The sequence below is a fragment of the Microcaecilia unicolor genome, chromosome 9 (assembly GCF_901765095.1).
Source record: "Microcaecilia unicolor chromosome 9, aMicUni1.1, whole genome shotgun sequence".
Classification (NCBI taxonomy): domain Eukaryota; kingdom Metazoa; phylum Chordata; class Amphibia; order Gymnophiona; family Siphonopidae; genus Microcaecilia; species Microcaecilia unicolor.
The window spans coordinates 218,336,843-218,353,339 of NC_044039.1; the positions used below are offsets into that span (position 1 = coordinate 218,336,843).

At 45.6% G+C, this 16,497-nt stretch overlaps 1 protein-coding gene across 1 annotated transcript in view; it reads left to right on the plus strand.

The window, feature by feature from the left end:
• CEP128 (centrosomal protein 128) overlaps positions 1-16,497 on the plus strand; it is a 524,271-nt gene that overhangs the window by 215,712 nt on the left and 292,062 nt on the right. Inside the window, exon 18 of the mRNA XM_030215382.1 lies at positions 10,021-10,213. Within this exon, the coding sequence (XP_030071242.1) occupies positions 10,021-10,213 (193 nt within the window). The remainder of the gene's footprint in view (positions 1-10,020; positions 10,214-16,497) is intronic.

Below are 16,497 nucleotides of genomic sequence, written 5' to 3' on the forward strand. Positions count from 1 at the left end.
GTGATGGAGCTGGGTATGGCATTTGAGGCTGGCATACAGGCTGGAAAAAAAGTTGTTAAAGTGTTTTCTTTTTATGGTGGGAGGGGGGTTGGTGACCACTGGGGGAGTCAGGGGTGGTCATCTGGTCATTTAAGGCACTTTTCTGGGACTTGTTCGTGAAAAAAAAGGGTAAAAAAAAGTGACCCAAATTCGCGCTAAAAACGCCTTTCTTGTTTCGATTATCGGCCGAGGACGCCCGTCTCTTCTCGGCCAATAAACACGCCCCAGTCCCGCCTTCACCACGCCTCCGACACGCCCCCATCAACTTTGCCCGTTTCCGCGACAGATTGCAGTTGAAGACGCCCAAAATCGGCTTTCGATTATACCGATTTGGCCGCCTTTGCGAGATGGGCGCCCATCTCCCGATTTGGGTCGAAATATGGGCGCCCATCACTTTCGAAAATAAGGCTGCAGGGGTGTCCAACCTCGGCCCTCGCTAGGTCAGGTTTTCAGGATTTCCACAATGAATATGCATGAGATCTATTTGCATATAATGGAGGAAGTTCATTCAGATAGATCTCATGCATATTCATTGTGGAAATCCTGAAAACCCGGCTGAGAAATTTCAGTAGATTGGGAGAAGCCAATCTAAAACCAGTCTAAATAAAACATTGCAAGCCCAGTTTGCTTTGAGTATAGGCCCCTGAGTCCAATAATTGTTGTTTGTAAATGTCTTTTGTTATGTCTTACTTTGCTTTAGCAGACCACAAAGGAGTGAGCTTATGACGATTTTCTGTTTCGGTGTAATTTTGAATGGTATAGCAGTATTTCGTTGGATCGACTAATTATATGAGAGCCTACTGATCCCAGGTACAAGCAGTGGCTTTTCCCATGTCTGTGTCAATAGCAGACTACGGACGTTTCCTCCAGGAACTTGTTCAAACCTTTTTTTAAACCCAGATACACTAACAGTTGATACCATATTCTCAGCTTAACTATTTGTTGAGTGAAAGTTTATTTCCTCCTGTTCGTTTTAAAAGTACTAATTTCCTTGAGTGTCTCCTAGAATTTGTACTTTTTGAGAGACTAAAAAATCAGTTTACGTTTACCCGTTCTACACCACTCAGTATTTTTTTTATTTTTTATTTGTAATTTTAATGAAGTTTACAAGAAGCACTTGTACAGAAAAGGAGTATTACCATACCATACAAGAAAATATTTTATAAAGAAAATCTATTAAATGATAATTACTGCTGAAGTCCACAATTATAGGCAGGGCACTATTCAAAAATTGGTTAACATAGGAAACAAAGAGTAGAACATATTCCCACTTATCCTATCATGGAGTAGATACTAATGGAGGAAGCACCAGAGAGTTTACGGCTGGTTCTTGTCTGGAGTCCAGGAATTTTGCTAACTGATCACTCTCAAAGAAAACATATTTAATAGATTGAAATTTAACTACACATTTGCAAGGAAAATTAAGCCAGAAAATTCCCCCCTGTGACAATACACGATCACGAAGTTTCAAAAAAGACTGACGTCTTTTCTGAGTTTGTCTAGCAATATCAGGAAATACTTTGACTTTGCAATACCACCACTCAGACTTAGTATTTTGAAGACCTCTATTATATCCCCCCCCCCCTCAGTTGTCTCTTTTCCAAGCTGAAGAGTCCTAACTTCTTAAGCCATTCCTCATATGAGAGGAGTTCCATCCCCTTAATCATTTTGTGGTCCTTCTTGAGCCTTGTTAGTTACAAATGAATGTTCCTGATGCCTGAGCAGAAAGCCCAGGGAAGCAGGATACTGCTGGGCTATGGAAAAGACAATTTTTGTGAGGGACATATAAAAAAAAAAATTTCAAGGGGTTGTAATTAATGCACGGTTAGCAATAAAATAATCACAAGGTCATTTGTTTCTACTTCATGAGGAAAATCTGTTCATGAATCATGAAGTGCTGTGGGTCTGTGTGAGTAATACATGCCTGAGGAAAGAGGGTATCCGCAGTTGATCATAAAAGAGAATTTCTTTTCTGAACTTTTTATTAAACAGTACAAATCAACAAAGACTTGTACAGAAAACAGAAGTCTATATATGGCCATAGCCATTCCCCCCCACTAAAGAAAGCAATACAAACTAAGGGCTTTTATTCAGACCATAAGGGATACCCATTACACACATGGAAAGTGCACACGAGGCTTTCAAAATGACCTGATCTAGACGTCCTGCCACTTTCTTTTTTTGTTCAATTTCTTTATTTGAGATCGCCTGAAACAGCTTCACTGAGAGCCCTGTTGGCTGTTCAGGGTTCCGCCAGAATATAAGCTTTAGGGGACCTTTTACAAATCCATGTAGGTGCCTACGCGCCTCCCAACGCGCACCAATTCGGAACTACTTCCTTGCTACCGCGTGGCCCGGGCGGTAATTTCCTTTTTTATGCGCGTCCACTACGTGCGCTAGAAAACCTCCGGTGCGTGGCGTTAACCGGCAGTGTACACGCATTGACAGTTACCGCCCGGTTAACATCTGAGGCTTTACTGCTAAGTCAATGGGTGGCAGCAAGGTCTCAGGCTCAAAATGGATGCACACCAATTTTTATTTTGCCGCACGTCCATTTTCGGCCAAAAAAAAAGAGGCCTTTTTTTTTTTGCAGGTGCACTGAAAAATGGACCTGTGCGCGTCCAATACATGTGTCTATTTATTTATTTATTATTACATTTGTACCCCACGCTTTCCCACTCAAAGCAGGTTCAATGCGGCTTACATAATAATAAGCAGTGGCATAGCGGGGGCGGCTGCCACCCGGGGCGGATTGCCGCTGCACCCCCCCCCCACCGGCATGGATCCCCCCCCACCGGCATAGCGCCACCCCGACATGGTCCCCACCTGTCTACGAGCTCCATCCATCTGCAGCGCTGCTGTAAAAATCGCTTCGTCGGCCCTTCCCTCACTCACTGTGTCCCGCCCTCTGACGTAACTTCCTATTTCCTCAAGGGCGGGACACAGTGAGTGAGGGAAGGGCCGACGAAGCGATTTTTACAGCAGCGCTGCAGATGGATGGAGCTCGTAGACAGGTGGGGACCGTGTCGGGGGGGAGGCGCTGCGCCGGGGGGGGGACACGGATGCACCCCCCCACCCGTTGACACCCGGGGCGGACCGCCCCCACCGCCCCGCCCTTGCTACGCCACTGATAATAAGGATTACAGAGTATTGATTGAGACAATGTAAGATATTTATAGCAAAATAATAAAAGAGGGTGGGTAGAGATGGGCAAGGGTGAGGGGAGTAGGAGTAAGGGGTAGTTGAGCATTGGAGGTGGGGTAGAGGAGAGGGGACAAGGGATGAACATAGTAAACATAGTAGATGACTATGTTTAGGCGGGAGGCGGGGCTGGTGGTTGGGAGGCGGGGATAGAGCTGGGCAGACTTATACGGTCTGTGCCAGAGCCGGTGGTGGGAAGCGGGACTGGTGGTTGGGAGGCGGGGATAGTGCTGGACAGACTTGTACGGTCTGTGCCAGAGTCGGGGTTGGGAGGCAGGGCTGGGGAGGTGAGGATAGTGCTGGGCAGACTTATACGGTCTGTGCCTGTGCCAGAGCCGGTGGTTGGGAGGTGGGGCTGGTGGTTGGGAGGCGGGGATAGTGCGGGGCAGACTTGTACGGTCTGTGCCCTGAAGAGCATAGGTACGGGTCAAAGTAGGGTATACACAAAAAGCAGCAAATATGAGTTGTCTTGTTGGGCAGACTGGATGGACCGTGCAGGTCTTTTTCTGCCGTCATCTACTATGTTACTATGACGGCAGAAAAAGACCTGCACGGTCCATCCAGTCTGCCCAAGAAGATAAATTCATATGTGCTACTTTTTTATTTGTACTGTCCTCTTCAGTGCACAGACCGTATAAGTCTGGCCAGCACTATCCCCGCCTCCCAACCACCAGCTCTGGCACAGACCCTATAAGTCTGCCCAGCACTAGCCCCGCCTCCCAACCACCAGCTCTGCCACCCATTCTAGGCTAAGCTCCTGAGGATCCCTTCCTTCGGGAGCTTAGCCTAGAATGGGTGGCAGAGCTGGTGGTTTGGAGGCGGGGCTAGTGCTGGGCAGACTTATAGGGTCTGTGCCAGAGCTGGTGGTTGGGAGGCGGGACTAGTGCTGGGCAGACTTATACGGTCTGTGCCGGGGCTGGTGGTTGGGCTGTGGGGATAATGCTGGGCAGACTTATACGGTCTGTGCCAGAGCCGGTGGTGGGAGGCAGGGATAGTGCTGGGCAGACTTATACGGTCTGTGCCAGAGCTGGTGGTGGGAGGCAGGGATAGTGCTGGGCAGACTTATACGGTCTGTGCCAGAGCCGGTGGTGGGAGGCAGGGATAGTGCTGGGCAGACTTATACGGTCTGTGCCAGAGCTGGTGGTGGGAGGCGGGACTGGTAGTTGGGAGGCGGGGATAGGGAGATTTGGTCTACACCAGCACAGGCCATTTTTCAGAGCACCTTAGTAAAAGGACCTCTTAATGAGGTACAACTCACAATTCCAACAGGTTTCAGTATTTCGACAATACTTAACAGTACCCAGTCCCCCAGTCTAAGCCCTTCTCAGTCCCGTTCCCCCCTCTCCCCCCCCCCATTCCTTTACATCTTTCTCTATTTGACTACATTCAGGGTTCTGTGATTGCCCCCCCCCCCCCCCATAACTCCTCAAATATCTATCCATTTCTTACGTGCATCCCAAATCTTCAGAAATGAGTCAAGGTGGATCTGTCGCAGTTAAGTTTCTAAGTTTATTCAAGACTGTCTACCCCGCCCATCAAACATATTATCTGAGCAGCTTTACAATCTAGATAAAAGAAGTAAAAACAGTGAAAAAAATAACTTGATGGAACAGAAAGAGTAAGCTAGGCTGAGCTACAATTTTAGATAGAAGAGCGAGGGGGAGCGCACACACAAGGAGGGAGCAATGCAGGCCAGGCCCGCGTCCAGAAGTAGGGATCTAAAAGAGTTTAGACATTAAATATACAGAATCAAGTTTCTTCAGTACTTTCTCAACCTTAGAGATTTCAGTTTCTTTCCAACTGGCAGCTAAGGAGATCAGCACAGCTGTGGCAACAAAAGACACTGGATGCTAAGTCTCTCCACCTTCCTCTTGTGTGCTGTCATTGAGCAAAAGACCTTTTTTCATACAGAGGCTCCTCCTCGGCCCTTGCCATATTCTCTCAATCAGTTGAACAGTTTTCCCTTCAGATCTGTTGGGCCTTTGGACACTCAGTTCCCATTTTATAACTCTGTTCGTTTCAATGATTTTTATTGAAAATCTCTAATAGTACATGTGACCCACCTCAAAACACTAGGAAATACACATAACAAAAACTTTTTGTCACTATATAAACATAACACAACATTCACATCTAATCATCGATTTCTCCCTCCCCAACCCCCCCCTTTCCTTTGTAGTCCCATTCCGAATAACAATTCCTTAACCCCCAACAAGAATACATGTAATCTCCAAAAGCATAACTCCGCCACCCTACATAGATATTTACTTCCATACCCTACCCCACAAAAACTCTCCGCTATCTATTACATTCCTCCATTACTCAATTCCCCCCATCCCCCTTCCTCAAACTCCCCCCCCCCCCCCCCCCCCCCACATTTTATAACTCTGTTATATTTTCTGAGGTGTATAGTACCATTGATATGATAATTTATATTCATTTTCTATCAGATTGGTGCTGATGGATACCAAGCAAATTATGGTTCACTTCTTTTTAAATTCTAAAAGTGACGCCCTCAATTGGCTCTATTTTCATAACTTTCTCTATTGATAATTTCTCCACAAGGAGAATGGCCATGCACCGTTTCTGAGGCTCCCTAGCTTCATGTTGAGTTGTGACGTTCCACACAGAATAAATGTAGCCTTCTTTCCGGGATGTGCATGCGGCCACACATGTATAGATTCTGTCCTTTCCCAAACATGTCCTGAAAACAAAGACATTATTAAGAAGCAGGTATTCACATGTATATACACAGGTTCTAGGTCAGTTGCCACCGGACAATTCCCACCGATAACCCAAACAATGCCAAACATACTAGGACAAGTAATCTCCCTCCCTTTCCTCTTCCAGATCGTTTGGGGGGGGGGGGGGCATACCCCCTCATCCCCTCCCACCACAACATTATCTTTTACACATCTCTGATATGGAGTTTGGGGGGAGGGGCGGGCGGCAATGCCCCCCCCCCCCGCCCCCAACTAGGTTTCAACCTAATTCATGTTTTATCTGAGATATAAATGTCATAAATAAATACAAACTGCAGTTCATGCTCTCCCCCCTCCCCCACAACCCCCAACTAAGTTTCAACCTGATTCAGCCCCTCAAAATGACACACTGATTGCGGTTTATAAAAAATTACCAGGTCTTATGGGACCCAACACAAGAAAGATGCTATGGTCCAAAACCTCCGCTCACAGGACAAATCCCTCCTCTCAGCACCCTTCTCCACCACCGCCAATTCCAGGCTCCGCCCATTCTGCCTCGCATCACCTTACGCATGGAATAAACTTCCTGAACCCCTACGCCAAGCCCCCTCCCTACCCATCTTCAAATCTTTGCTCAAAGCCCACCTCTTCATTGTTGCTTTCGGCACCTAACCTTTATACCTCTATACCTTTCATGTAATCGAGAATGCCCCAAATTGACTACCCCTACTTGACTGACTGTACATTTGTCCATTAGATTGTAAGCTCTTTGAGCAGGGATTGTCCTTCTGTGTTAAAATTGTACAGCGCTGCGTAACCCTGGTAGCGCTTTAAAAATGTTAAATAGTAGTAGTAGTGGTCAAAAGGCTAGAGAGGGTGCGAAATGACTGGGTTGGAAAAGTCCTTGGTGGGAATTGTCTCGGGGAGAAATGGTGGGTGGGAACTGTCCGGGTGGGTACTTGCCGGATACCATATACACACACAGACAAATAACTACTACTACTACTACTATTTATCACTTCTATAGCGCTACAAGGCGTACGCAGCGCTGCACAAACATAGAAGAAAGACAGTCCCTGCTCAAAGAGCTATGTAATAAAAGTGAGCCAAGTATAGGACAATCAAGCCATTGTGACATCACTGATGAGGTTGGCTCTTATTGGTGGCCTGAGGCATTATGACATCACAATATTAGCTCTGGTTACAAGAGACTACTACTACTACTATTTATCACTTCTATAGCGCTACAAGGCGTACGCAGCGCTGCACAAACATAGAAGAAAGACAGTCCCTGCTCAAAGAGCTTACAATCTAATAGACAAAAAATAAATAAAGTAAGCAAATCAAATCAATTAATGTGAACGGGAAGGAAGAGAGGAGGGTAGGTGGAGGCGAGTGGTTACAAGTGGTTACGAGTCAAAAGCAATGTTAAAGAGGTGGGCTTTCAGTCTAGATTTAAAGGTGGCCAAGGATGGGGCAAGACGTAGGGGCTCAGGAAGTTTATTCCAGGCGTAGGGTGCAGCGAGACAGAAGGCGCGAAGTCTGGAGTTGGCAGTAGTGGAGAAGGGAACAGATAAGAAGGATTTATCCATGGAGCGGAGTGCATGGGAAGGGGTGTAGGGATGGACGAGTGTGGAGAGATACTGGGGAGCAGTTTTCTTTCTTTGTATATCAGATGCATTCAGAGAGATCATACATTATTATTTACTGGTGTCTTTTTTTGCCCTGGAGATGGCCACAGATATGATCTTGTAGCTAGTTCAAACAGTTGCTCTGCTTTGCTCTTTTCTCAGTTTTCAAAAGACGGTGAGGTGTTTTTTTTTTTTTTAATATAAAAGAACCTCCTTTGCTTCCTAATAAGTCGCCCTAATTGCTTTATTTCCCCATGTATCTCTTCCACCGTTTACAAACTTGGAGGACAAAGCAGAGGCTGAAATTTAAAGGGTTTAGGCTCCTAATTTTAAGGAGTAGGCTTGTAATTGGCCTCTTTGAAAATTTACTTGGGCTGAGTTCCAAAATTTACATTGGTCTCCTAAATTTATGAACCTACCAAGTGGCTAAAAACAGGGACAGATTTCGGGCAAATGATAGGACCTAAATTAGACTCCTAAAATGAACCGCAGGCCTAAATTTAGATACATTTTAAGCTGAAAATATGAAAACTGCATAAGGCATCTAGATCAGAAATGGGATGTCTGGCTCATGTTGCTCACAATGTTTTGTCTAGGGGGCACTCAAGGAAGTTACATGGAAATACTTTTAAAACAGAGGATGTGGTAACAGCAGTTAGGGTTTCTGGGTTTAAAAAGTTTTGGACAAGTTCCTGGAGGAAAAATCCATAATCTGTTGTTGAGATGGACATGGGAGAAGCCACTGCTTGTCCTGGGATTGGTAGCATGGAACGTTGCTACTATTTGGGTTTTTGTCAGGTACTTGTGACCTGGATTGGCTACTGTTGGAAGCCGGATACTGGGCTAGATGGACCATCAGTCTGACCCAGTATGGCTATTCTGACGTTCTTATGTTTATGTTCTTATATTTTTTGACTTGTTAGTGTCCTGCTGCACTTCACGTTCCCCATAATTCTATAAACTTGCACATTCAAATGTCTGACTAGCACACAAAATGCTATAGAATAGGGTTAGTTGTATGCGTAACGTAATTCAATAATTGACTGTTAATTAGCACCAGTTATCAATTATGCATGTAACTGCCCTGTATCGCTCTTCCATAAGGTGTGTGCTCAAGTTCCAGAGCGCAGCTTCAAGGGGTTGTGGACGGGAGGGGTGTGCACGGGTTAGGGGCATTCATGTTATAGATACTATCATTTATGCATGCAATGGTCTACAGCAGTGATGGCAAACCTATGGCACGCATGCCAGAGAGGGCGCGCCCAGCTACTTTCCCTCCATCCTTCGTTCCGGAGCGGAGCGGAGCTGCCTGTAATGGCAGCGCTCGCAGCAGTGGCAGCTACAAAAAGCAAAAGCAAAAATGTTTTTAAAAGGAAGCCCGGCACCGCAGGCAGCCATCACGCATTGGCTGTTTGGCTCTGCAGCCGCTCCTCCTCTTGCCTCTCACGTCACTGCGCTCCTCCGGGGTTCTACTCCAGGGGCGACGTGAGAGGCGAGAGGAGGAGTGACTGCAGAGCCAAACAGCCAGTGCATGATGGCTCCCTGCGGTGCCTTTTGGAGTGTCAGCTGAAGAAGTTGGGCCCTCTCAGTTCAGTCCCAGGCCTCACCCCGACGAGGTAAGTCAAGAGATTTTAAAATTTGGACGGAGGGAGGCGGCCTGGAACTCGAAGGAAGGGAGGGAGGGAGGGAGGGAGAGACGACGACCCTGGAACTCGGAGGGAGGGCGAGGGGGAGGCCCTGGAACTGGGAGGGAGAGGGGAGGACCTGGAACTGGGAGGGAGAGGGGAGGGAGAGACCCTGGAACTGGGAGGGAGAGGGGATCCTGTGGAACTGGGAGGGAGGGAGGACGGGGACCCTGGAACTCGGGGGAGAGGATCCTGGAACTGGGAGGGAGGGAGAGAGGGAAGGAGGGAGGAGGGGACCCTGGAACTGGGAGGGAGGGAGGGAGGGAAGGAGGGAGGAGGGGACCCTGGAACTGGGAGGGAGGGAGGAGGGGGGACCCTGGAACTCGGGGGGATTGAGGGAGGGCCAACTCTGGAACTGGGAGGGAGGGAGGGGGCCTGAAACTCGGAGGGACGGGAGAGAGGGGGGCGATGGGGAGGGGGGCATGGCACTTTGCAATAAATAATTAGATTTTGGGTTGCTGTTTGGGCACTCGGTCTCTGAAAGGTTCGCCATCACTAGTCTACAGCTATGTGCAAGCATTTAAGTCAGCCATTGAGCTGGTGTAAGTACTCATGCCGAAACGTAAGCGTGTAAATGTGGACTTGCTCTAGTATTCTAGAGCAGCAGTTGTGTGCACAGCTGTTGTTATAGAATTCACACTTAGCATGCATCATCCTGGCATCTAAATTTTGCTAGCCTTTAGAGAATTTACCCCTTTGCATGTACCTTTGTGCACGGGCATGCATCTCTACCTTTTATTATGAGATGTTATGTCTCCGTAGACCAAGTTGCAGTGGCTGTGTGAAGAAGCGAAAGAGCGGGAGGGCAAAGAGAGAAAGCTTCGCCGTTACCTTCAACAGAGCCGTGAGCAGCACAAGGACTTGGTCTCCAGTAAGGATGCAGAATGTCAGTCTTTCATGGAACAATTATCCAAGAAGGAACAACTTTTGGAAGGCATGCACAGAGATAAGAAAGGTTAGTTCTTATGAGAATTTCTGGACCTCTCTAGATATATGTAACCACTGCAGGACATGGCTAGGGTGAACAGTGTGTGCTGGTCACAAGTTAGAGAGGAATCTTGAAAAAGAGAAGAGAAGCAAAGTATATATGAATTAAGTCCAGTGGTACTCGGAAAAAGGGACTAAGTCCACAAAAGTTATACATTACGACACCAGATCTCCACTGTGGAACTCTATGCACTCAAAGTATACATGGAGGGGCATAATTGAACGAAAACGCCTATCTCCATGGGCGTTTATCTCCGAGAACGGGTCCATGAAGGGGCGGACCGAACCATATTTTCGAAAAAAATAGACGCCCATGTTTTATTCAACAATGTGTGAGCTGGGCGTTTTTGTTTTTCAGCGATAATGGAAAATGAAAGCGCCCAGCTCAAAAACGAATAAATCCAAGACATTTATTCGTGGGAGGGGCCAGGATTCATAGTGTACTGGTCCCCCTCACATGCCAGGACACCAACCGGGCACCCTAGGGGGCACTTTTACAAAAACAAAAAAAAAAAAAAAGGTAAAAGAGCTCCCAGGTGCATAGCACCCTTCCCTTGTGTGTTGAGCCCCCCAAATTCCCCTCAAAACCCACTGCCCACAAGTCTACACCATTACTATAGCCCTAAGGGGTGAAGGGGGGCACCTACATGTGGGTACAGTGGGTTTGGGGGGGTTGGACGACTAAGCATTAAGCAGCACAATTGTAACAGGTAGGGGGGGATGGGCCTGGGTCCACCTGCCTGAAGTCCACTCCACCCCCTAATCACTGCTCCAGTGACCTGCATACTGCTGCCAGGGAGGTGGGTATGACATTTGAGGGTGAAAATAAAAAGTTGTGAAACATCATTTTTTGTGGTGGGAGGGGGTTAGTGACCACTGGGGGAGTCAGGGGAGGTCATCCCCGATTCCCTCCAGTGGTCATCTGGTCATTTAGGGCACTTTTTGGGGCCTTATTCGTGAAAAAACAGGGTCCAGGAAAAGTGTCCTAAATTCTAGCTAAAAACGCATACTTTTTTCCCATTATCGGTGAAATGCGCCCATCTCTGTTTGGCAGATAACCACGCCCCAGTTCCGCCTTCGCCACACCTCTGACACGCCCCCATCAACTTTGTCCGCATCCGCGACGGATTGCAGTTGAAAACGTCCAAAAATCGGCTTTCGATTATACCGCTTTATTCGGTTTTGTGAGATAAACGTCCATCTCCCGATTTAGGTCGGAACTTGGGCGTTTTTCTCGTTCGATTATAAGCAGGTAAATGTTATAGAACAAAAGAATGAAGAAAAAGACCTCAGAAGCCTGTTGCTTAGGAACACAATATCATATTACTGTCCTGATTAATACTTTGCTGCCAACATGCTAAAGCCAATCACTGGCCAGAAACCTCCAAGTGCAAAACCATGCAAAACTCAAAAAGTAAAGCAAGAATGTCCACTAATCTTGTATAACTTTATGCGTTTAAGCGGGATTTAAAAAAAAAAGCACTTACCTCAAATGAAGATCCCAACGGGGACCCGTTTCACCCACGGCTTCATCAGAGGAACAACAAGTGCTCACTTATTATTTCCAAGTTTGGTGCTCCTTTATTTAATGCAAAGTCACTGGCCAGTGGTGCCGTCAGTTAGTAATCTGCACCAGCAAATGGGAAAGTGGAGCTCCATCCTAGGTTTGGGTTACAGCTCGGAGCGTCCTTTATATGTTCACAACCAGTTACTTGGAAGAGAGTTATACCATCTTGTCTCACATATAGGGCAGGCCACGGTATTACGTGATTCAGCAGGGGCAGGGAAAGTAGGAGAAAACTTAGGAAAATATTGTATAATAGAATTGTGTGAGCTAGGTTGGAAAAAGCAAGAAGAATAACCTTTCAAAGGAGATTGTAATGAAACAGAAAATAGGAATAAGTGCAAAGGTTGTGGAAGGCAATTCACGTTCTAACGTTACATTATTCTTCAGGCACAGGCCTGTTATAGCTTACTTTCATTGTGAATTATAGTCATCATGATTTACAGGTCGAAAGAGAAATCTTCTATTTATTTATTTATTACATTTGTACCCCACGCTTTCCCACACATAGCAGGTTCAATGCAGCTTACATAGTAAGTATGATGAGATTGGGAGAAGGTCAAAGGTATAATCGGTGGCAGTGTCAGAGCAGGAGTAGTGTAGGTGGGCTGATAGGATTAAGTTGGGTCGTTAGGGTAAACTTGTTTGAAGAGATGTGTCTTCAACATTTTCCTGAAGGGTAGCTAGTCATTAATTGTTCGGATGGATTTAGGTAGAGCATTCCAAAGTTAACTACCCAAGAAGGAGAAACTGGATGCATAGTAGGTTTTGTATTTAATTAGGGTGGTTATGCCAGTAGTAATTTTATCGGAAATTTCTGCTAAATTGGATTTAAAGGGGATAAATATGGTGACGTCGTCTGCGTATATGAAGGGATTAAGGCTATGTTTGGTTAGTAACCTGGCCAAGGGGATCATCATAAGATTGAAGAGTATTGGGGAAAGTGGAGATCCCTGTGGTACCCCGCATTTGATGACCATGGGGATGATATATTTGTGGTTCCTTTGACTTGGTAGGACCTTGTGGTGATGAAGCTTTTGATCCAGTTGATAATATTGCTGCCAATTCTATATAGTATAATGGAGAGAAGGAAGCATGCCAAATTAGGTAAAGGGGCTGATATTCAGACCGCAGGAGTTACTCAGGCGCGGTAACCGCTGAACCCAGATATTCAATAACGGGCTATTTCCACTGACCGACATTGAATATTTTATTTATTTATTTGTTACATTTGTATCCCACATTTTCCCACCTATTTGCAGGCTCAATGTGGCTTACATAGTACTGTAAAGGCGTTCGCCAATTCCGGTATGAACAAATACAGTAATGTTGTGGTAGAATAAGGTTCGTGTGTACAGACACATATGTCCATTACGAGCTTTGTTTTCGTTGTGTTGCAGGGTACAGGCATTTACGTTGGGTCGGTAGGTTATGCCTTTTTGAACAGGTTAGTTTTTAATGATTTCCGGAAGTTTAGGCGATCATAAGTTGTTTTCACGGCTTTTGGTAATGCGTTCCATAGTTGTGTGCTTATGTAGGAAAAGCTGGATGCATAGATTGATTTGTATTTGAGTCCTTTGCAGCTTGGGAAGTGGAGATTTAGGTATGTTCGTGTTGATCCTGTTGTGTTTCTGGTTGGTAGGTCGATGAGGTCTGTCATGTATCCCGGGGCTTCGCCGTAGATAATTTTATGAACCAGGGTGCAGATTTTGAAAGCAATACATTCTTTGATTGGGAGCCAGTGCAGTTTTTCTCAGAGGGGTTTGGCGCTTTCGAATCGCGGTTTTCCAAATATAAGCCTGGCTGCTGTGTTTTGAGCGGTCTGAAGTTTCTTTATAATTTGTTCTTTGCATCCCGCATAAATTCCATTGCAGTAGTCTACATGGCTTAGTACCATTGATTGTATCAAGTTGCGAAATGTTTCCCTCGGGAAGAATGGTTTCACGCGTTTGAGTTTGGCCGATTAGAAGATAACCAGCTTTGTTAATATTCAGACTTAGCCAGTTATCTTCTAACCAGCCAGAGATATCCTACATATTCACACGGCCAAATATAGCCGCTAAAGTGGGGCTGAAAATCGGCAGCTGGTTATGTCGGCCGATATAAATGGCTAGCTGCTAGCCGCTAACCAGTGATATTCAGCTTGTATAGTTTAGCAGGTTTAAAAAAGGTTTGGATGGCTTCCTAAAGGAAAGGTCCATAGACCATTATTAAAATGGACTTGGGGAAAATCCACTGCTTATTTCTAGGAGAAGCAGCATAAAATGTATTGAACTTTTTCGGGATCTTGCCAGGTATTTGTGACCTGGATTGGCCACTGTTGGAAACAGGATACTGGGCTCGATGGACCTTTGGTCTTTCCCAGTATGGTAATGCTTATATACTTGGGATTCTGAATGGAATCTTGCTACTCTTTAGAATTCTAGATTCTTGCTTCTCTTTGGGGTTCTACATGGAAAGTTGCTATTCTATGTTTTTCTGCCAAGTACTTGTGACCTGGATTGGCCACTGTTGGAAACAGGATACTGGGCTTGATGGACCTTCGGTCTGTCCCAGTATGGCAATGGTACTTATTCAGCAGAAGATATTCCGATATCTCCTGCTGAATATTGCCGGATAGCCAGTTATGGGGCATTTAATCATCTAGGTGTCGAACCTGGCCGCTTAAATGCTTGAAGTGAATAAGCAAGAAGTGGCCAGAGGGTATGGCAAGTAGCGTCATCCCTCTGTAAAATATGAGCTGTACCACTACCTGGGATGATGGTAGAAATTGTAAGGAGTGGGTGAGTGCTCGTGCATTTTATCAGACGGATGCCATCTCTGCTAGCCTTCCATAGAAAGAAAGGAGTCTGTGCTTGAGCTTCACTCTCTGTCCCTGCTTTTAGAATCCAAACCTATTTTTGTCATGGACTATAAGACTTTAATTGTGTTTTATTGTTGAATTGTCTGCCCTTTTTGGCCTGGGAATCCCTGAAATTTCAATACTTGTTATTTTTCTGTGTGTCTGTGGTTTTATTGTTTAATCCAAAACTCACAAATTGTTGAAAGGTGACGTGTCTTCATTTCTCTGTCGCTTTTAGCTGCTCTGAGGCGTAGCCCTGGAAATGAGAGCAATGCCAGTTGGAGAGTTGCTGTAACTCTTAGCTACACACACTTCTTTACAGGGCCTATACATACAACAGTGATACAGATGATTTAAATTGGAAATTTGTTTATTTGAATTGCTGATCATTTATGGCAGCCCCAAGCAAGGTCAGTCTAAGGGTATCTGACACCCTAGGCAAACCTTCAGATTTTTTGCCATCCCCACTCCCCTAGGCAGCTCAAGGCCCTGCCCCCACATTTAGAATCCCATCTTCCCTTCCCTACCCCCCTACCTCCGTAGTGTCCACCATCTCTTTATTTATTTATTTATTTGTTACATTTGTACCCCACATTTTCCCACCTATTTGCAGGCTCAATGTGACTTACATAGTACTGGAGAGCCCTTTGCCAATTCGTTTGATAACAAATACAGGTTATATTGTGGTCTAATGAGGTAGGTGTGCATCAGGCACCATGAGGGTCGAAGGGAATGTAGATTGTATATTGTCCAGTACGATCATTGGTTATGCTGTGTTGCTGGGTGTGGGGATTTACTGTGGATTGGTGGGGTAAGCCTTTTTGAAGAGGTTGGTTTTTAGTGATTTCCTGAAGTTTAGATAGTCATGAATTGTTTTCACAGCTTTTGGGAGTCCATTCCATAATTGTGCGCTTATGTAGGAGAAGCAGGATGTGTAAGTTACATAAGTACATAAGTATTGCCATACTGGGAAAGACCAAAGGTCCATCGAGCCCAGCATCCTGTTTCCAACAGTGGCCAATCCAGGTCACAGATACCCGGCAAGTTGTTTTGTATTTAAATCCTTTACAATTTGGGTAATGTATGTTTAGGTATGATCGTGATAATCTGATTCTGTTTCTGGTTGGTAGATCTATGAGGTCTGTCATGTATCCTGGGACTACGCCGTAGATAATTTTGTGGTCTGGAGTGCAGATTTGCAGATTTTGAAGATGATCCTTTCTTTGATTGGGAGCCAGTGCAGCTTTTCTCGGAGGGGTTTGGCACTTTCGAATCGTGTTTTACCAAATATCAGCCTGGCTGCTGTGTTTTGGGCAGTCTGGAGTTTTTTTGTGAGTTGTTCTTTGCATACCGCGTATATTCCGTTGCAGTAATCTGCATGGCTTAGGACCATTGATTGTATTAGGTTACGAAAAATTTCTCTTGGGAAGAATGGCTTTAATCGTTTAAGTTTCCACATTGAGTAGAACACTTTCTTTATTACGGAGTTTACTTGGCTCTCAAGGGTAAGGTTGCGGTTGATTGTGACTCCGAGTATTTTACTTCCCTGCTTCAAGTTTTCTTGTTGGGTTCAATGAGTGTTGTGTTGGCAAACTGACTGACATGCTGGTCCCACTGCAGAGAGAGTTAGGGAAGCTGTTGAACACCTTTTGAAGGGGGGGGGATGGGAGAATGATGTACATAGACACATTGATAGCCGTGACTGCCCTCTGCCACCCGAGACAAATGTGTAGTCTGCCTAGTGGTCAGGCCTGACACCAATTTAAAGGCACTGGATGCTCATGACAAAGATTATAGGTGGCAGGGTTTCTAATGAAAAAAAGAAGCATATTGTAATATTTTGATC